General features: G+C 46.9%; 1 protein-coding gene across 1 annotated transcript in view; it reads left to right on the top strand.

The window, feature by feature from the left end:
* Positions 1-22,953, top strand: part of LOC120028486 (roundabout homolog 2-like) — a 375,145-nt gene that overhangs the window by 286,109 nt on the left and 66,083 nt on the right. The window contains exons 11-15 of the mRNA XM_038973690.1: positions 7,031-7,152; positions 12,250-12,481; positions 17,690-17,814; positions 17,961-18,132; positions 22,512-22,700. Coding sequence (XP_038829618.1) covers positions 7,031-7,152; positions 12,250-12,481; positions 17,690-17,814; positions 17,961-18,132; positions 22,512-22,700 — 840 coding nt within the window. The remainder of the gene's footprint in view (positions 1-7,030; positions 7,153-12,249; positions 12,482-17,689; positions 17,815-17,960; positions 18,133-22,511; positions 22,701-22,953) is intronic.

Here is a 22,953-nt window from a genome sequence, read left to right as displayed (position 1 = left end):
TCTCAGCACGGTACCGTGTGACCGAACAGTAACGTTCTCTGAGACAGTTATCAGGTCCTCTCATCACGGTACCGTGTGGACCGAACAGTAACGTTCTACTGAGACAGTTATCAGGTCCTCTCAGCACGGTACCCGTGTGGACCGAACATACGTTCTACTGAGACAGTTATCAGGTCCTCTCAGCACGGTACCGTGTGGACCGAACAGTAACGTTCTGCTGAGACAGTTTATCAGGTCCTCTCAGCACGGTACCTGTGGACCGAACAGTAACGTTCTGCTGAGACAGTTATCAGGTCCTCTCAGCACGGTACCGTGTGGACCGAACAGTAACGTTCTGCTGAGACAGTTATCAGGTCCTCTCAGCACGGTACCGTGTGGAGCGAACAGTAACGTTCTAGCTGAGACAGTTATCAGGTCTCTCAGCACGGTACCGTGTGGACCCGAACAGTAACGTTCTGCTGAGACAGTTATCAGGTCCTCTCAGCACGGTACGTGTGGAACCGAACAGTAACGTTCTACTGAGACAGTTATCAGGTCCTCTCAGCACGGTACCGTGTGGACCGAACAGTAACGTTCTGCTGAGACAGTTATCAGGTCCTCTACAGCACGGTACCGTGTGGACCGAACAGTAACGTTCTGCTGAGACAGGTTATCAGGTCCTCTCAGCACGGTACCGTGTGGACCGAACAGTAACGTTCTGCTGAGACAGTTATCAGGTCATCTCAGCCTGGTACCGTGTGGACCGAACAGTAACGTTCTACTGAGACAGGTTATCAGGTCCTCTCAGCACGGTACCGTGTGGACCGAACAGTAACGTTCTGCTGAGACAGTATCAGGTCCTCTCAGCACGGTACCGTGTGGACCGAACAGTAACGTTCTACTGAGACAGTTATCAGGTCCTCTCAGCACGGTACCGTGTGGGACCGAACAGTAACGTTCTGCTGAGACAGTTATCAGGTCCTCTCAGCACGGTACCGTGTGGACCGAACAGTAACGTTCTACTGAGACAGTTATCAGGTCCTCTCAGCACGGTACCGTGTGGACCGAACAGTAACGTTCTACTGAGACAGTTATCAGGTCCTCTCAGCACGGTACCGTGTGGACCGAACAGTAACGTTCTACTGAGACAGTTATCAGGTCCTCTCAGCACGGTACCGTGTGGACCGAACAGTAACGTTCTACTGAGACAGTTATCAGGTCCTCTCAGCACGGTACCGTGTGGACCGAACAGTAACGTTCTGCTGAGACAGTTATCAGGTCCTCTCAGCACGGTACCGTGTGGACCGAACAGTAACGTTCTGCTGAGACAGTTATCAGGTCCTCTCAGCACGGTACCGTGTGGACCGAACAGTAACGTTCTGCTGAGACAGTTATCAGGTCCTCTCAGCACGGTACCGTGTGGACCGAACAGTAACGTTCTACTGAGACAGTTATCAGGTCCTCTCAGCACGGTACCGTGTGGACCGAACAGTAACGTTCTACTGAGACAGTTATCAGGTCCTCTCAGCAACGGTACCGTGTGGACCGAACAGTAACGTTCTACTGAGACAGTTATCAGGTCCTCTCAGCACGGTACCGTGTGGACCGAACAGTAACGTTCTACTGAGACAGTTATCAGGTCCTCTCAGCACGGTACCGTGTGGACCGAACAGTAACGTTCTACTGAGACAGTTATCAGGTCCTCTCAGCACGGTACCGTGTGGACCGAACAGTAACGTTCTAGCTGAGACAGTTATCAGGTCCTCTCAGCACGGTACCGTGTGGACCGAACAGTAACGTTCTGCTGAGACAGTTATCAGGTCCTCTCAGCACGGTACCGTGTGGACCGAACAGTAACGTTCTACTGAGACAGTTATCAGGTCCTCTCAGCACGGTACCGTGTGGACCGAACAGTAACGTTCTGCTGAGACAGTTATCAGGTCCTCTCAGCACGGTACCGTGTGGACCGAACAGTAAACGTTCTGCTGAGACAGTTCATCAGGTCCTCTCAGCACGGTACCGTGTGGACCGAACAGTAACGTTCTACTGAGACAGTCATCAGGTCCTCTCAGCACGGTACCGTGTGGACCGAACAGTAACGTTCTGCTGAGACAGTTATCAGGTCCTCTCAGCACGGTACCGTGTGGACCGAACAGTAACGTTCTGCTGAGACAGTCATCAGGTCCTCTCAGCACGGTACCGTGTGGACCGAACAGTAACGTTCTGACTGAGACAGTTATCAGGTCCTCTCAGCACGGTACCGTGTGGACCGAACAGTAACGTTCTGCTGAGACAGTTATCAGGTCCTCTCAGCACGGTACCGTGTGGACCGAACAGTAACGTTCTGCTGAGACAGTTATCAGGTCCTCTCAGCACGGTACCGTGTGGACCGAACAGTAACGTTCTGCTGAGACAGTTATCAGGTCCTCTCAGCACGGTACCGTGTGGACCGAACAGTAACGTTCTGCTGAGACAGTTATCAGGTCCTCTCAGCACGGTACCGTGTGGACCGAACAGTAACGTTCCGCTGAGACAGTTATCAGGTCCTCTCAGCACGGTACCGTGTGGACCGAACAGTAACGTTCCGCTGAGACAGTTATCAGGTCCTCTCAGCACGGTACCGTGTGGACCGAACAGTAACGTTCCGCTGAGACAGTTATCAGGTCCTCTCAGCACGGTACCGTGTGGACCGAACAGTAACGTTCTGCTGAGACAGTTATCAGGTCATCTCAGCACGGTACCGTGTGGACCGAACAGTAACGTTCCGCTGAGACAGTTATCAGGTCCTCTCAGCACGGTACCGTGTGGACCGAACAGTAACGTTCTGCTGAGACAGTCATCAGGTCCTCTCAGCACGGTACCGTGTGGACCGAACAGTAACGTTCCGCTGAGACAGTTATCAGGTCCTCTCAGCACGGTACCGTGTGGACCGAACAGTAACGTTCCGCTGAGACAGTTATCAGGTCCTCTCAGCACGGTACCGTGTGGACCGAACAGTAACGTTCCGCTGAGACAGTTATCAGGTCCTCTCAGCACGGTACCGTGTGGACCGAACAGTAACGTTCTACTGAGACAGTTATCAGGTCCTCTCAGCACGGTACCGTGTGGACCGAACAGTAACGTTCTGCTGAGACAGTTATCAGGTCCTCTCAGCACGGTACCGTGTGGACCGAACAGTAACGTTCTACTGAGACAGTCATCAGGTCATCTCAGCACGGTACCGTGTGGACCGAACAGTAACGTTCTACTGAGACAGTTATCAGGTCCTCTCAGCACGGTACCGTGTGGACCGAACAGTAACGTTCTGCTGAGACAGTTATCAGGTCCTCTCAGCACGGTACCGTGTGGACCGAACAGTAACGTTCCGCTGAGACAGTTATCAGGTCCTCTCAGCACGGTACCGTGTGGACCGAACAGTAACGTTCCACTGAGACAGTCATCAGGTCCTCTCAGCACGGTACCGTGTGGACCGAACAGTAACGTTCTACTGAGACAGTTATCAGGTCCTCTCAGCACGGTACCGTGTGGACCGAACAGTAACGTTCTACTGAGACAGTTATCAGGTCCTCTCAGCACGGTACCGTGTGGACCGAACAGTAACGTTCTACTGAGACAGTCATCAGGTCCTCTCAGCACGGTACCGTGTGGACCGAACAGTAACGTTCTGCTGAGACAGTCATCAGGTCCTCTCAGCACGGTACCGTGTGGACCGAACAGTAACGTTCTGCTGAGACAGTCATCAGGTCCTCTCAGCACGGTACCGTGTGGACCGAACAGTAACGTTCTGCTGAGACAGTTATCAGGTCCTCTCAGCACGGTACCGTGTGGACCGAACAGTAACGTTCTGCTGAGACAGTTATCAGGTCCTCTCAGCACGGTACCGTGTGGACCGAACAGTAACGTTCTGCTGAGACAGTTATCAGGTCCTCTCAGCACGGTACCGTGTGGACCGAACAGTAACGTTCTGCTGAGACAGTTATCAGGTCCTCTCAGCACGGTACCGTGTGGACCGAACAGTAACGTTCTGCTGAGACAGTTATCAGGTCCTCTCAGCACGGTACCGTGTGGACCGAACAGTAACGTTCTACTGAGACAGTTATCAGGTCCTCTCAGCACGGTACCGTGTGGACCGAACAGTAACGTTCTGCTGAGACAGTTATCAGGTCCTCTCAGCACGGTACCGTGTGGACCGAACAGTAACGTTCTGCTGAGACAGTTATCAGGTCCTCTCAGCACGGTACCGTGTGGACCGAACAGTAACGTTCCACTTAGACAGTTATCAGGTCCTCTCAGCACGGTACCGTGTGGACCGAACAGTAACGTTCCGCTGAGACAGTTATCAGGTCCTCTCAGCACGGTACCGTGTGGACCGAACAGTAACGTTCCACTTAGACAGTTATCAGGTCCTCTCAGCACGGTACCGTGTGGACCGAACAGTAACGTTCTACTGAGACAGTTATCAGGTCCTCTCAGCACGGTACCGTGTGGACCGAACAGTAACGTTCTACTGAGACAGTTATCAGGTCCTCTCAGCACGGTACCGTGTGGACCGAACAGTAACGTTCTACTGAGACAGTCATCAGGTCCTCTCAGCACGGTACCGTGTGGACCGAACAGTAACGTTCTGCTGAGACAGTTATCAGGTCCTCTCAGCACGGTACCGTGTGGACCGAACAGTAACGTTCTGCTGAGACAGTTATCAGGTCCTCTCAGCACGGTACCGTGTGGACCGAACAGTAACGTTCTACTGAGACAGTTATCAGGTCCTCTCAGCACGGTACCGTGTGGACCGAACAGTAACGTTCTACTGAGACAGTTATCAGGTCCTCTCAGCACGGTACCGTGTGGACCGAACAGTAACGTTCTGCTGAGACAGTTATCAGGTCCTCTCAGCACGGTACCGTGTGGACCGAACAGTAACGTTCTGCTGAGACAGTTATCAGGTCCTCTCAGCACGGTACCGTGTGGACCGAACAGTAACGTTCTACTGAGACAGTTATCAGGTCCTCTCAGCACGGTACCGTGTGGACCGAACAGTAACGTTCTGCTGAGACAGTTATCAGGTCCTCTCAGCACGGTACCGTGTGGACCGAACAGTAACGTTCTGCTGAGACAGTTATCAGGTCCTCTCAGCACGGTACCGTGTGGACCGAACAGTAACGTTCTGCTGAGACAGTTATCAGGTCCTCTCAGCACGGTACCGTGTGGACCGAACAGTAACGTTCTGCTGAGACAGTTATCAGGTCCTCTCAGCACGGTACCGTGTGGACCGAACAGTAACGTTCTACTGAGACAGTTATCAGGTCCTCTCAGCACGGTACCGTGTGGACCGAACAGTAACGTTCTACTGAGACAGTTATCAGGTCCTCTCAGCACGGTACCGTGTGGACCGAACAGTAACGTTCTACTGAGACAGTTATCAGGTCCTCTCAGCACGGTACCGTGTGGACCGAACAGTAACGTTCTGCTGAGACAGTCATCAGGTCCTCTCAGCACGGTACCGTGTGGACCGAACAGTAACGTTCTACTGAGATAGCCACTGCAACAGCTTCCAGAGGTCAAACTCTCTATCTATTAAGGCTACAGTCAGGCAATTATGTAAAATAAGCATGTTTACTTTTGGAAGGCAAAGTGAGTTAGCCCTATCCCTGCTATGTTAATGACAATGACTGGAGAAAATGACTGCCTCCAAACTCCAAGAAGATTAGATGAAGGTTTCGTATAGACCTCAGTCTCCTTATTATGTTCATTTGATAAGTCCACTCCACCCGCAACCTTTCAACTAAACATTGTCCAATTGCAGGCCACTAGTGTGTTGTGCATAGAGAGAGGGAGTCCATTTGAATAGCAGTACATCTCTCTTTATTTACTGTTGGCTTTGTTTTGATGCACAGAGGTTATTGACAATGGCAGTCACTGAACATTAATTGATTTTTCATGTCTCCCTAACTGCTTTTTGGCCTGTCGTCCTCTATTACGACTCTGATCCATGACTTTATTGGCATTTTCATTGGGCATGTTTTGAAACACTATTTCCTCTTGTGAATAATTGTTTCCCCTCAGTAAATAGGACCAACATATATCAGTTGCCATGATTGTGTCATTTATTTAACCATACTGAGAGTCTCATGCATTTCACTGGGGGTTTTGATTGGCTTTTGACTGAAAACACATGCAAGGGCAAATGAAATGTGAACTGGTGGAAAAAAGTGTCAGAGTGTCATTCATTCATGTGTTCAGAGTTCACTCGTTGATGTGGTAGTTCTCTGGCTGGGCATCAGTGACAGCAGAGAGGAGAAGGGTTCTTAACAGCTCAAGTTATCTCTTTCTTTTCTGAAACCCAGACGAGTTCTTTATTAAAACTGAAATGAGGTCCTTCTAATGCAGATGAAGTTCCTTCTTTTCAAATGAAGTCATGATCACAGAGTGTTGACTCCTTTGTGGAGTCTGATTGGTCTATTCATCCGTTCTCTCAACAAAATCTCTTATGATGGACTCGGCCTCATTGTAAGGAGTGGAGGGAGCCGTGGCTTTGAAAACTGAGTAGGACTGAAAGTTATCTTGCTTTCGCTCTCGCTCTCTCTCTTGCTCTCTCTCTCTCCGTTTTTCTCTTTATCTCTCACTCTCTCTACCCCTCTATCTCTCTCCCTCTCTCTACCCCTCTCTTCCTCTCTCTTCTACTCACTCTCTCTATTTTTTTCTTTATCTCTCACTCTCTCTACCTCTCTCTCTCTCTCTCTCTCTCTCTCTCTCTGTCTCTCTCTCTACCCCTCTCTCTCTCTCTCCCCCTCTCTCTCTCTCTCGCACTCTCTCTCCCTCTCTCTATCCCTCTATCTCTCTCTCTACCCCTCTATCTCTCTCTACCCCCCTCTCTCTCTCTTTCTCTCTCTCTACCCCTCTCTCTCTCCCTCTCCCCCCTCTCTTTCTCTCTCTCTCTCCCTCTCCCCCCTCTCTTTCTCTCTCTCTCTCCCTCTCTCTCTCTCTCTCTCTCTCTCTCTCTACCCCTCTCTCCCCCCTCTCTCTCTCTCTCTCTCCCCCTCCCTACCTCCAGACATCAGTCCTCCAGCCCAGGGGGTGGACCACAGGCATGTGCAGAAAGAGCTGGGGGAGGTCATAGTTCGTCTGCACAACCCGGTCGTCCTGAGCCCCACCACCATCCAGGTGACTTGGACGGTAAGTGTCACACTGTGATTGGACAATCCACCTTTCTGTCACAGACGTAACCATTCAGCAGACTTTGCAGTTAGTTATTGCTATTCAGCTCTGCCAGGTGTCTATGTGTTCCTTTATTCTGTTGTATAAGATTAAATATGCGAAATCTATTTTAATTTACACCAACCTCATTCTCGAACATTGACTTAAGCAACTCAGCATGCTCTGGGCTGTTTTATGTCTTTGATTTTCAAACCTTTAGTACATTAGAGTTGATATGAAAGGAATGTTGACTCTTTGAAGCTGGCAAGGTGTTCCTCAGGGCTCCTATTGGTGTTTTCATGTAAGAAAATATGAGTCAAATAAATCCTAAGACTCTACAGCTTTGATACATTATAGTTGCTGACTCTTCATGTAAGTGAACATCAAACAGTTGACAAATGGTTTCTTACAGCTACAGCGAACATCAAAAGAGGTGTCAGGGACATCTGCTCCCATCAATCTTACATCTATCTTCGGTTAATTTTGAATTAAGACAAAGGCTTTGCATAGAAACAAGTACATTGACATTAATTGTGTTTATTTGGCATGTTTGTGGTCTACCCTCTCTGGAGTGTAGCTCAAACCAGCTTACCTACCAACCTCTCCCTCACACACACACACACGCACGCACGCACGCACGCACGCACGCACGCACGCACACACGCACGCACGCACGCACGCACGCACACACACACACACACACACACACACACACACACACACACACACACACACACACACTGTATCTGTATCGACCCCACCATAAGGACGGACATGTGCCAGAGGGACACTGTTTAATTAATTTAGAAACACGATTTGGACTGAGGCTGAATCGTTGAGAGAAATCACGCCACTTACAGTCTGAGGGTATGCAGCAGTAGTAACTTACAGTATGAGGGTATGCAGCAGTAGTAACTTACAGTCTGAGGGTATGCAGCAGTAGTAACTTACAGTCTGAGGGTATGCAGCAGTAGTAACTTACAGTACGAGGGTTTGCAGCAGTAGTAATTTACAGTCTGAGGGTATTCAGCAGTAGTAACTTACAGTCTGAGGGTATGCAGCAGTAGTAACTTACAGTCTGAGGGTATGCAGCAGTAGTAACTTACAGTACGAGGGTTTGCAGCAGTAGTAATTTACAGTACGAGGGTTTGCAGCAGTAGTAATTTACAGTCTGAGGGTATTCAGCAGTAGTAACTTACAGTCTGAGGGTATGCAGCAGTAGTAACTTACAGTCTGAGGGTATGCAGCAGTAGTAACTTACAGTCCGAGGGTATGCAGCAGTAGTAACTTACAGTACGAGGGTATGCAGCAGTAACTTACAGTACAAGGGTATGCAGCAGTAGTAACTTACAGTACGAGGGTATGCAGCAGTAGTAACTTACAGTCTGAGGGTATGCAGCAGTAGTAACTTACAGTCTGAGGGTATGCAGCAGTAGTAACTTACAGTCTGAGGGTATGCAGCAGTAGTAACTTACAGTATGAGGGTATGCAGCAGTAGTAACTTACAGTCTGAGGGTATGCAGCAGCAGTAACTTACAGTACGAGGGTATGCAGCAGTAGTAACTTACAGTCTGAGGGTATGCAGCAGTAGTAACTTACAGTACGAGGGTATGCAGCAGCAGTAACTTACAGTACGAGGGTATGCAGCAGCAGTAACTTACAGTACGAGGGTATGCAGCAGTAGTAACTTAACAGTACGAGGGTATGCAGCAGTAGTAACTTACAGTCTGAGGGTATGCAGCAGTAGTAACTTACAGTCTGAGGGTATGCAGCAGTAGTAACTTACAGTCTGAGGGTATGCAGCAGTAGTAACTTACAGTCTGAGGGTATGCAGCAGTAGTAACTTACAGTCTGAGGGTATGCAGCAGTAGTAACTTACAGTCCGAGGGTATGCAGCAGTAGTAACTTACAGTACGAGGGTATGCAGCAGCAGTAACTTACAGTCTGAGGGTATGCAGCAGTAGTAACTTACAGTCCGAGGGTATGCAGCAGTAGTAACTTACAGTCTGAGGGTTTGCAGCAGTAGTAACTTACAGTCTGAGGGTATGCAGCAGTAGTAACTTACAGTCCGAGGGTATGCAGCAGTAGTAACTTACAGTACGAGGGTATGCAGCAGTAACTTACAGTACAAGGGTATGCAGCAGTAGTAACTTAACAGTACGAGGGTATGCAGCAGTAGTAACTTAAAGCACGAGGATATGCAGCAGTAGTAACTTACAGTCTGAGGGTATGCAGCAGTAGTAACTTACAGTACGAGGGTATGCAGCAGCAGTAACTTACAGTACGAGGGTATGCAGCAGTAGTAACTTACAGTCTGAGGGTATGCAGCAGTAGTAACTTACAGTACGAGGGTATGCAGCAGTAGTAACTTACAGTCTGAGGGTATGCAGCAGTAGTAACTTACAGTACGAGGGTATGCAGCAGTAGTAACTTACAGTCTGAGGGTATGCAGCAGTAGTAACTTACAGTCTGAGGGTATGCAGCAGTAGTAACTTACAGTCTGAGGGTATGCAGCAGTAGTAACTTACAGTCTGAGGGTATGCAGCAGTAGTAACTTACAGTACGAGGGTATGCAGCAGTAGTAACTTACAGTCTGAGGGTATGCAGCAGTAGTAACTTACAGTACGAGGGTATGCAGCAGTAGTAACTTACAGTCTGAGGGTATGCAGCATTAGTAACTTACAGTCTGAGGGTATGCAGCAGTAGTAACTTACAGTCTGAGGGTATGCAGCAGTAGTAACTTACAGTACGAGGGTATCCAGCAGTAGTAACTTACAGTCTGAGGGTATGCAGCAGTAGTAACTTACAGTACGAGGGTATGCAGCAGCAGTAACTTACAGTCTGACCTCCCAATTAGACCATGACCATAAACATGCACTCTCTTCTTCTTCCTGAAGGATGACTTTATTTCCTCATTGGTCTTCCATCCTGCGTTAACTAGCCCCAGTTGATATGTTCTGCTTCACCATAAATCAGTCCATAACTGGTATTCATGGAGATGTCATTGGCTGACATGGGGTGGCTGCTTTCATTTCTAAATGAACCACATTAGCAGTTTTCCCTGTGACATGTTTATTGACCCCCCCCCCCAATAATAAGTTCTTACCCCCAGACTAACAGGCTAATTTAATACTAAAGCATTTCTTTATGAGTGTGTGTACAATCAACACAGAACACCGCCACCTAATCAATCAGTAAACCATTCAGTAAACATAGTGCGGCCTCGGAAAGGCTTTTATACTCCCAAATCATCCCATTAATGAAAGTTACACACCACGCTCGCCCAGAATCCATTGTGCTGATTTACTCCGGCTACACAGGCTGAAACAGCTGCTTAATATCCCACTTGAAAGGCCCGTTCACTTCTCCCACTGTTAACAAGCCATTACTGTGAGTTATGCCCCCCTTCCTCTGCATAAATTCAACTTTTCTATCTCTGGCTAAATGGGCACAAGTTTAGAACCAAGGCCCCTTATCGACTGGAAGAGCACTATCGCACCTCTGGGCTCTCTGTCTGTCACCTCAATTGTACAGATGTGTCTACATTGTCCCAGGTGTGTATTCTATATTCTCCCAGAGTTCCTCTGGGTTGGATGACAGTCAACGGCCAATCATTTCACACTCACATGTTTGTCCTAGGCCTTGTAGGCCCCTCCCTTAGGTTTCACTAGTAGATATTTACAATACAAGTGAGACATGCAAATGTAGGGCTTTTACAGCTGTGCTCCTTAAAGCCTATGTATGGAGGGCCTTGGTGCTGTGTGCTCAGTGTGCTGAGAGACAGGGAGTTCATTCCGTGTTTCTCGTCTCTCAATTCAATTTCAATTTAAGGGTCTTTATTGGCATGGGAAAAGTATGCTAAAGCAAGTGAAATAGATAATAAACAAAAGTGAAATAAACAACAACAAATATTAACAGTAAACATTACACTCTAAAAGAATACAGACATTTCAAATGTCATATTATGTGAAAATAGTTAAAGTACAAAAGGGAAAATAAGTAAACATAAATATGGGTTGAATTTGTTCTTCACTAGTTGCCCTTTTCTTGTGGCAACAGGTCACAAATCTTGCTGCTGTGATGTCACACTGTGGTATTTCACCTAATAGATATGGGAGTTGATCAAAATGTGGTTTGTTTTCTAATTCTTTGTGGGTCTATGTAATCTGAGGGAGTCTGAGGGTCATTTTTAAATTGTATTATTATAAGTCAGTTAACTTCAGGATTGGTGGGTCCCCCTCGGGACGGTTGAGCTAACGTAGGCTAATGCGATTAGCATGAGGTTGTAAGCAACAAGAACATTTCCCAGGACATAGACATATCTGATATTGGCAGAAAGCTTAAACTCTTCTTAATCTAACTGCACTGTCCAGTTTACAGTAGCTATGACAGTGAAATAATATAATGCTATTGTTTGAGGAGAGTGCACAGTTATGAACTTTAAAAGTTAGTAATAAACCAATTAGGCACATTTGGGCAGTATTGATACAAAATCTTGAACATCAATGCAATGGTTCATTGGATCAGTCTGAAACTTTGCACATACACTGCTGCCATCTAGTGGCCAAAATCTAAATTGTGCCTGGGCTGGAATACTACATTATGGCCTTTCTCTTGCATTTCAAAGATGATGGTACAAAAAAATACCAAATAAATGCATGTTTTTTTCTTTGTATTGTCTTTTACCAGATCAGATGTGTTATATTCTCCTACATTTGACATTTCCACAAACTTCAAAGTGTTTCCTTTCAAATATCCTTGCTTCAGGTTTTGAGCTACAGGCAGTTAGATTTGGGTATGTTATTTCATGCGAAAATTGAGAAAAAGGGTCCGATCCTTAAGATGTTTTTTAAGGACAAATTCTTATTTACAATGATGGCCTACCCCGGTCAAACCGTACATCTGTTGAACAACATTGTTTCATGTACTCTGGTGTCTGAGTACTGTGCTGCACACCTATGGCCATGATCCTTATCTTAACTCTGTCCTATCTGGAGAGAAGATATGTTTTATTTCCTAGGAACCCTGTACAGGGGAGTGAAGCTAACCCCTCTTCTCCCCATGTCTTTGTCCCAGGTGGACCGTCAGTCCCAGTTCATCCAGGGCTACAGAGTTCTTTACAGGCAGACATCTGGCATGTTTTCCCCAGGACCCTGGCAGACCCAGGATGTGAAGGTCCCCTCCGAGCGCAGCGTGGTCCTCTCCAACCTCAAGAAAGGCATTGTCTATGAAATCAAGGTCCGGCCCTACTTCAATGAGTTCCAGGGCATGGACAGTGAGTCCAGGTCGGCTCGCACCACAGAGGAAGGTAAAGAAATCACCATGTTATTTCATGGACATTTCCCTCCGTCCAAGTGGTTTCTATCCACACAGATTTGGGATGACTGTTTGACATGTTTCCTGTAGGGCACACAATTGTTATGATATCTTACATGTCGCTCACAATAACTGTCTCCTGCTGTGACATTGTGGGGATATTGTGTGTGTGTGGTCCTGCCTGCCACTGTGTAGTGTGCTGACCTTTCTGCTTGATTGTTTATGATTGGTGGTGTTTCTGTTAGCCCACTTCTCATTCATCACCCTGCAACCATGAGCTGAGATGTGATTGGACACAGTGCTCGCTCACTTCCTGCTGGGAGGCGGAGCTGTCGCCCGCAGCCTGACTCTGACAGGACATGACAGGGCCAGAGAGAGACATGCTTCACACTGATACACGCACCCACACACAGCCTGCGGGATCCTCAATACCTTCCCACTTCTAATGGAGTTGATCTGGGTTTCACGTCATGACCTGTTACACTGGGGAAAGACAGATGATATGGACAGTTCTATAGCTGTACATGCTGTTACATATGGTCAGTTCTATAGGTGTACATGCTGTTACATATGGGCAGTTCTATAGCTGTACATGCTGTTACATATGGGCAGTTCTATAGCTGTACATGCTGTTACATATGGGCAGTTCTATAGCTGTACATGCTGTTACATATGGACAGTTCTATAGCTGTACATGCTGTTACATATGGGCAGTTCTATAGCTGTACATGCTGTTAAATATGGACAGTTCTATAGCTGTACATGCTGTTACATATGGACAGTTCTATAGCTGTACCATATGTAACAGCATGTACAGGCCCATTTACTTCCCTCAGTGGAGGGGCCCTGACTCCTGTGACCAGCCCCTGTATGCTGCAGCACTATATAGTGCCTCATCTCTCTCTCTCTCTCTCTCTCTCTCTCACACACACACACACACACACACACACACACACACACACACACACACACACACACACACACACACACACACACACACACACACACACACACACACACACACACACACACACACACACACACACACACACACAAAACACCTGCATATCTCAGCTATTACAAGCACTGATAAAACTCCCTGCCTCTTCTCTGTCTGCAGCCCAGCCTCTCTGAGAGATCTTTCTATTTTCTTTCTAACCTCTGTGTATGTCGACCCATCCCAGTCACATGCTGAAAGAGAGAGACAGACACAGACAGAGATGGTGCTGGAGGCTCCTGTGAGACCATGGGACAGACACTGTGAGGCCATGGGACAGACACTGTGAGACCATGAGACAGACACTGTGAGACCATGAGACAGACACTATGAAGCCATGGGACAGACACTGTGAGGCCATGGGACAGACACTGTGAGGCCATGGGACAGACACTGTGAGGCCATGGTACAGACACTGTGAGGCCATGACACAGACACTGTGAGGCCGTGGGACAGACACTGTGAGGCCATGGGACAGACACTGTGAGGCCATGGGACAGACACTGTGAAGCCATGGGACAGACACTGTGAGACCATGAGACAGACACTGTGAGGCCATGGTACAGACACTGTGAGGCCATGGGACAGACACTGTGAAGCCATGGGACAGACACTGTGAGGCCATGGGTTTGGAGAGTGATTAAAACTCAGTGTGTCCATTAGCTAACATTATTAGAGTATCCCATCCCCAGAGCATCTCCACCAGGAGGATGATGGGATACGACGCACCATTCCATGACTCTACCTTACTGTATATCTTTCACTTTGCTATTCCTTATCTTAATCTATTTAATCTATCTTCTTCTCTCTGGTCCATCTGGAGAGGGGAGAGTCAACCTTTTATCTTCCATTTCTTCTTCTCTCTGGTCCATCTGGAGAGGGGAGAGTCAACCTTTATGTTCCATTTCTTCTTCTCTCTGGTCCATCTGGTGAGGGGAGAGTCAACCTTTTATCTTCCATTTCTTCTCTCTGGTCCATCTGGAGAAGGGAGAGTCAACCTTTATGTTCAATTTCTTCTTCTCTCTGGTCCATCTGGTGAGGGGAGAGTCAACCTTTTATCTTCCATTTCTTCTTCTCTCTGGTCCATCTGGAGAGGGGAGAGTCAACCTTTTATCTTCCATTTCTTCTTCTCTCTGGTCCATCTGGAGAGGGGAGAGTCAACCTTTTATCTTCCATTTCTTCTTCTCTCTGGTCCATCTGGAGAGGGGAGAGTCAACCTTTATGTTCCATTTCTTCTTCTCTATGGTCCATCTGGAGAGGGGAGAGTCAACCTTTTATCTTCCATTTCTTCTTCTCTCTGGTCCATCTGGAGAGGGGAGAGTCAACCTTTATGTTCCATTTCTTCTTCTCTATGGTCCATCTGGAGAGGGGAGTCAACCTTTTATCTTCCATTTCTTCTTCTCTATGGTCCATCTGGGGAGGGGAGAGTCAACCTTTTATCTTCCATTTCTTCTTCTCTCTGGTCCATCTGGAGAGGGGAGAGTCAACCTTTATGTTCCATTTCTTCTTCTCTATGGTCCATCTGGAGAGGGGAGAGTCAACCTTTTATCTTCCATTTCTTCTTCTCTCTGGTCCATCTTGGGAGGGGAGAGTCAACCTTTATGTTCCATTTCTTCTTCTCTCTGGTCCATCTGGAGAGGGGAGAGTCAACCTTTATGTTCCATTTCTTCTTCTCTCTGGTCCATCTGGAGGGGAGAGTCAACCTTTTATCTTCCATTTCTTCTTCTCTCTGGTCCATCTGGGGAGGGGAGAGTCAACCTTTATGTTCCATTTCTTCTTCTCTATGGTCCATCTGGAGAGGGGAGAGTCAACCTTTATGTTCCATTTCTTCTTCTCTATGGTCCATCTGGAGAGGGGAGAGTCAACCTTTCGTTCCATTTCTTCTTCTCTATGGTCCATCTGGGGAGGGGAGAGTCAACCTTTATGTTCCATTTCTTCTTCTCTATGGTCCATCTGGAGAGGGGAGAGTCAACCTTTATTCTTCCATTTCTTCTTCTCTATGGTCCATCTGGAGAGGGGAGAGTCAACCTTTATGTTCCATTTCTTCTTCTCTATGGTCCATCTGGAGAGGGGAGAGTCAACCTTTTATCTTCCATTTCTTCTTCTCTCTGGTCCATCTGGGGAGGGCAGAGTCAACCTTTATGTTCCATTTCTTCTTCTCTCTGGTCCATCTGGAGAGGGGAGAGTGGAGGCAGACAGTCAGTAGATGATAAATAGAACACATTCTATGAATAGAACACACTCTTGAACACATTCCAGTGATATGAAGTCCACTGACAGATTGCCTCAGAAGGGACCAGAGAGGCCATCTAGTATGTTAAACAACCCAGCCAGCCTATCTGGTACTGGGGGAGAGTTAGAACCAGTAGTCAGTGGGGGTAGGAGGCCATCAGTATCTACCTCCTGCTGCCTGTCTGTTCCCAGCATAGAAAATGAGTTGCTGCATATCTAAATGGCTCTGAGGCCTAGATTAGCATTCTACTGTTTAGAATGGGAGTGATAGCAGTGAGTGTTGCAGTGTGTGCTGAAGTGTGTGTGTGTGTGCGTGTGTGTGTGTGTGTGTGTGTGTGTGTGTGTGTGTGTGTGTGTGTGTGTGTGTGTGTGTGTGTGTGTGTGTGTGTGTGTGTGTGTGTGTGTGTGTGTGTGTGTGTGTGTGTGTGTGTGCGCGTGTGTGTGTGTGTAATGTACGTGTGGAGACAGGGGGTCACATTCCTGCCAGCCATACATCAATGGGCTAATGGCTCTATTACAGCAGCCAGCACTGCTCCTAATGAGAAATGTAGATTGTTTAGCGCAAATATGCATAATAATAAGCTGCTAAATCATTCATAACATTAACTTTGAACGACATTGTCCCTGATGGCTGCTGCGCTGCGATGTTGCGTTCTGTCACCTCTGTGTAATCTAACACAGCTGGGGAGGGCGGCGGAGGCCTCTAAGCATGATGGGAGATGGGCTGGTGGTGGATTTCTAACATGGCGTCCGTCATTGGAGCCATTTGTCTTCTTCCTCCATGCCTGGTCCTCTCTTGGTGTTTTGACATCTGTAGCTTGACACGTGCTGTTTTAAAGTGGGGTGGGGACTAGCTGGGGGAGGTGAGAGAGAGGCAGCCACAGAGTAAATGACCCGTCAGCATTCTGCTGTGGTGTGGCTGCCCTGCCAGTCGAGGCAGAAAGGATTATTTTTTATTTAAAAAAAAACGTTATTTCAGTTTGCTTCATTGTTATGTATTCATTTAGCCGGCACTTGGTCGTCAGTCGGAGGAGAATTTCTATGAAAAGACAGTGATGTGAGTACTGAAACCCAATGCTGGTGTCTGCTGTGGGCTCTGTCTCTCAGGAGCTGGTGTCTGCTGTAGGCTCTGGTCTCTGTCTCTCAGGGGATGGTGTCTGCTGTGGGCTCTGTTTCTCAGGAGCTGGTGTCTGCTGTGGGCTCTGGGCTCTGTCTCTCACGGGCTGGTGTCTGCTGTGGGCTCTGTCTCTCAGGAGCTGGTGTCTGCTGTGGGCTCTGGGCTCTGTCTCTCAGGGGCTGGTGTCTACTGTGGGCTCTGGGCTCTGTCTCTCAGGCCATGTACACACCCCATCTATAGAGCTGTGCCTCGCTTTAGAGCCTCCCCCCTGCTCTCTACCCCACTGGCTTTAGTTCCACCTGGCTGAGCGATGAAACCAGTCAATATGTTTACCTAGCCCCATGTTTCAATTCTCCTCAAAATACATTTCTTCAAATGTTCCTCATGTATGGCTGCACTGCTGTACGGCTCCTCCTATAAGCCTGTTGACCCACATGTCACCCTGGCTGAGTCAATGGAGGAGTCTTAGCTTGACTGAGGGTGCTTGTCTGACTCTGCCTGGGTCTTACTCTGAAAATCAATAGCAGTATTCTGTGTGTAAATCCCTCTGTGTTGGAGCAGGCGCAGGCCTGGGATATTTAATCATAGTGAAATGTTAAAGAGGGCCGTGGCAAACCTCCCTGTTCTCCATGGAAATCCCCTTCTAATGAGCTGCTGCTCTCCCCACAGCCACCTGTGTCTTCCACCTGCTAACAACTACACACAATAAAGATGATGTGTGTGTGAGCATGTGTGCGTGCGTGCGTGTTTGTGAGGTTGTGTGTGTAACGGAGAATGGAATGCTCTGCCCCTCTCCCTCTTCCCTGACCATCTATTGTTTTCTCCGCCCCCCATCTGTCTCCCCTCAACCCCAGCTCCCAGTGCCCCTCCCCTGCAGGTTACAGTCCTGACGGTGGGCAACCAGAACAGCACCTCCATCAGCATCTCCTGGGACCCCCCTCCTCCAGAACACCAGAACGGCATCATCCAGGAGTACAAGGCAGGTTACTGAGAGAAGATAGACTGGATGTAACCTGATGACTCTGGCTTACTGAGAGGCCATCAGAATCAATATAATACTCAACCTGACCCCACTGTGACAGGATGTTATGCTCTCTCTTCCTCTGTCTCTCTCCCTCTCTTCAGATCTGGTGCCTGGGGAATGAGACACGCTTCCACGTGAATAAGACGGTGGATGCAGCCATCCGGTCGGTGGTTGTGGGGGGGCTTCAAGTGGGGGTGCTGTATCGGGTAGAGGTGGCTGCCAGCACCAGTGCAGGGGTGGGGGTCAAGAGTGAACCTCAGCCTATTGTCATTGGTAAGAGACGCAGGGGGAGTGGAATGGGAAGGGAAACACACGAAAGGGGGCGTTATGGTAGATTATACAACGGGTGGGTCTAATCCTGAGTGCTGATTGGTTAAAACCGCATTCCAGACGGTGCACATTTTTTTATTTTTTTTATTTTACCTTTATTTACATTTGGGAAGACTTGATACAACATTTTGAACAGTAATGCAATGGTTCATTGGATCCGTGGAAAACTGCTTATACACTGCTGCCATCTAGTTGCCAAAATCTAACTTGCACCTAGACTCCTAAGTCATATAATGGCCTTTCTCTTGCATTTCAAAGATGATTAAAACATAAAAAAATATAAGAAAATGCATGTTTTTTTCTTCATATTATCTTTTACCAGAGCTAATGTGTTATATTCTCCTACATTCATTTCACATTTCTACAAACTTCAAAGTGTTTCCTTTCAAATGGTATCAAGAATATGCGTATCCTTGCTTCAGGTCCTGAGTTACAGGCAGTTAGATTTTGGTATGTCATTTTATATGAAAATGTTAAAAAAAAACAGGTTCCGATGTCTCTCTGACATTTCCCACATTGTTCAATATTCAAATTTGATCTCCAGCTGTCACAGTAATGAATATGTCGGGAGTCGGGACGAGACAGATAGGCAGGTAGCTTTTTTCAGTCTAAATCATGAATCAGCATCATTTGTATGGATATATACAAATAAATGTCAATAGAAAACAGGTCAAATGAAGTGCAGTTAGTTTGCAGTCTTTCCAGCTTCAGTTTGAAGTGATTGTGTTTGCTGTGTTGTTGGCTGTGTTGTTAGCTGTGTTGTTGACTCCTCTGAACAACAGTGTCCTGAGGAGAGATCACATTTTCTATGCAAGGTGAAATCACTCATCAATAGCACATTGTTATGGATGTATCCAAATAACTGTCACTAGAAAATAGCTTAAACAAATGCAGCTACTTGTTATTCTGGCTGCACTGTTTGACGTGACTGTAAGTTAGCCCTAGTTGGCTAGCTAGAACGTTGCTGTAGTTGGCTAGCTAGAACATTGTCATCCAGTATGGCAATAGAACATTTAGAACGACCGACTGGGTCACGTCCATACTGTAGATACAGAACAAAAATACTTAACGACTGGGTCACGTCCATACTGTAGATACAGAACAAAATACTTAACGACTGGGTCACGTCCATACTGTAGATACAGAACAAAAATACTTAACGACTGGGTCACGTCCATACTGTAGATACAGAACAAAAATACTTAACGACTGGGTCACGTCCATACTGTAGATACAGAACAAAAATACTTAACGACTGGGTCACGTCCATACTGTAGATACAGAACAAAATACTTAACGACTGGGTCACGTCCATACTGTAGATACAGAACAAAATACTTAACGACTGGGTCACGTCCATACTGTAGATACAGAACAAAAATACTTAACGACTGGGTCACGTCCATACTGTAGATACAGAACAAAAATACTTAACGACTGGGTCACGTCCATACTGTAGATACAGAACAAAAATACTTAACGACTGGGTCACGTCCATACTGTAGATACAGAACAAAATACTTAACGACTGGGTCACGTCCATACTGTAGATACAGAACAAAAATACTTAACGACTGGGTCACGTCCATACTGTAGATACAGAACAAAATACTTAACGACTGGGTCACGTCCATACTGTAGATACAGAACAAAAATACTTAACGACTGGGTCACGTCCATACTGTAGATACAGAACAAAATACTTAACGACTGGGTCACGTCCATACTGTAGATACAGAACAAAATACTTAACGACTGGGTCACGTCCATACTGTAGATACAGAACAAAAATACTTAACGACTGGGTCACGTCCATACTGTAGATACAGAACAAAAATACTTAATGACTGGGTCATGTCCATACTGTAGATACAGAACAAAAATACTTACCGACTGGGTCACGTCTCTGGCAACCAAGCCGATAGAACGAACAACCAGCCGACTTGGGTAGCAACCCTAGATTTGTGTCGGGACTATTTCTTATGGAACGATGAAATAGTATGAATAAATTTATCAAAATAAAATGTTTAATGAAAATATGTCAATCATTATTTGAATATGTTGGCAACCCGTTATATAAAAGTGATAATGCCCTCGAAGCCGGTGTTTGGAGCCTAACAACACCTGTGCCAATATATCCTCCAAACACATTATCACACAAATGATTGAGGAATGTAAAAGTGTCTCATTGACTACTCATCCATAATTACAGAAAAGTCCATTTAGTTTTTGAAGGATATCGTTTTTTTTATTGGAAAAAACATCCCTCCAATTAACATGGCCACCAGACAGGGAAGAAATAATTCTTATTTAAATTATCAATATTATCACTGATTGGGGCAAAAGTATTTACAATTAGAGAGCATGTGACATGAGTGATCAGTCAGACTGATTGTATTTAAATCATACGTCTGTTATTGTTATGTGTAGCCAGGCTGTGGTGTAGGTCTGTTATTGTTATGTGTAGTCAGGCTGTGGTGTAGGTCTGTTATTGTTATGTATAGCCAGACTGTGGTGTAGGTCTGTTATTGTTATGTATAGCCAGACTGTGGTGTAGGTCTGTTATTTTGATGTGTAGCCAGGCTGTGGTGTAGGTCTGTTATTGTTATGTGTAGTCAGGCTGTGGTGTAGGTCTGTTATTGTTATGTATAGCCAGACTGTGGTGTAGGTCTGTTATTGTTATGTATAGCCAGGCTGTGGTGTAGGTATGTTATTGTTATGTGTAGTCAGGCTGTGGTGTAGGTCTGTTATTGTTATGTGTAGCCCGGCTGTGGTGTAGGTCTGTTATTGTTATGTGTAGTCAGGCTGTGGTGTAGGGCTGTCATTGTTATGTATAGCCAGGCTGTTGTGTAGGTCTGTTATTGTTATGTGTAGTCAGGCTGTGGTGTAGGTCTGTTATTGTTATGTGTAGTCAGGCTGTGGTGTAGGTCTGTTATTGTTATGTATAGCCAGGCTGTTGTGTAGGTCTGTTATTGTTATGTGTAGCCAGGCTGTGGTGTAGGTCTGTTATTGTTATGTATAGCCAGGCTGTGGTGTAGGTCTGTTATTGTTATGTGTAGTCAGGCTGTGGTGTAGGTCTGTTATTGTTATGTGTAGTCAGGCTGTGGTGTAGGTCTGCTATTGTTATGTGTAGCCAGGCTGTGGTGTAGGTCTGCTATTGTTATGTGTAGCCAGGCTGTGGTGTAGGTCTGCTATTGTTATGTGTAGCCAGGCTGTGGTGTAGGTCTGCTATTGTTATGTGTAGCCAGGCTGTGGTGTAGGTCTGTTATTGTTATGTGTAGTCAGGCTGTGGTGTAGGTCTGTTATTGGTATGTGTAGTCAGGCTGTGGTGTAGGTCTGTTATTGTTATGTGTAGTCAGGCTGTGGTGTAGGTCTGTTATTGGTATGTGTAGTCAGGCTGTGGTGTAGGTCTGTTATTGTTATGTGTAGCCAGGCTGTGGTGTAGGTCTGTTATTGTTATGTGTAGTCAGGCTGTGGTGTAGGTCTGTTATTGTTATGTGTAGTCAGGCTGTGGTGTAGGTCTGTGTAATTTATATCAACCAGGGACTGAAATGACCAATAACCGATGGCTTGGCCTGTAGCATAGTGTTTTTTTCCCCAATGGCACTCCTATAATCCCTCTCACAGTTCTCCAAGCCAAAGATTGCAGATATATTGTCATGTGTGCTCTTCTGAGAACCAACTCTTTTAGTGTCAGGCAGACAAGTCAGAGTGAGCTTCGATTGGTAGATCGATACGGAGCAGGGTGTGCCTCTCATCTCACATGGTCTATTTTATTGAAGTGAATTAGAGTCTGAGCTAAGCAAACAGCAGGATCACCTGAGGGGTTGCCATCAGCTTGTAGGATTTAGCCTCCCTCCCCTCTCTCTCTGTCTGCACGTTAGGTTTCACAGCACACCCACCACAGCCATGTTGTACACTCTCAGTCAATATGTTAGCTGTTATTGACGAGAGGCTGGTGTTGCCTCTGTATCTTACCATATCTACACCTGGAACTCAATCCTAACTACAGGTCTGTGCATGAAATTCACATTTTCCTGTACATCTCCCATGGAGGTTGAAGGCATATCTTGAGGAAGAATTGAGCTCTTAGTGAATATGTGGGGACTATTATGGTGCTGCTATTATCCCCAGCCGGCTAGCAATTGTAATAACAAAATGGTTTATTATAATGCTGAATCCTTTTTCACTGCTTCAACAAACAACCTGGCATACACACCCTCACACTGTCCCCCCTGTCCCCCTGTCCGCCCTGTCCCCCCTGTCCCCCTGTCCGCCTTGTCCCCCCTGTCCCCCCTGTCCCCCTGTCCCTCTCGCCCCAGGTAAGGACTTCCGTGACGTGATCATAAGTGGGAACAGGAACAACAGCATCACGGAGCAGATCACAGACGTGGTGAAACAGCCAGCGTTCATAGCGGGGATCGGAGGGGCCTGCTGGGTTATCCTCATGGGCTTCAGTATCTGGCTGTACTGGAGGAGGAAGAAGAGGAAGGGGCTCAGCAACTACGCAGGTTAGAACAGCAGGCTGGAGAGTACACACAGCAACTACGCAGGTTAGACCAGTAGGCTGGAGAGTACACACAGCGACTACGCAGGTTAGACCAGCAGGCTGGAGAGTACACACAGCAACTACGCAGGTTAGACCAGCAGGCTGGAGAGTACACACAGCAACTACGCAGGTTATACCAGCAGGCTGGAGAGTACACACAGCGACTACGCAGGTTAGACCAGCAGGCTGGAGAGTAGACACAGCAACTACGCAGG

This window comes from Salvelinus namaycush, chromosome 34 (assembly GCF_016432855.1).
Source record: "Salvelinus namaycush isolate Seneca chromosome 34, SaNama_1.0, whole genome shotgun sequence".
Classification (NCBI taxonomy): domain Eukaryota; kingdom Metazoa; phylum Chordata; class Actinopteri; order Salmoniformes; family Salmonidae; genus Salvelinus; species Salvelinus namaycush.
Note: the sequence above shows the minus strand (reverse complement) of the source record. Positions and strands in the feature narration are given on the sequence as shown.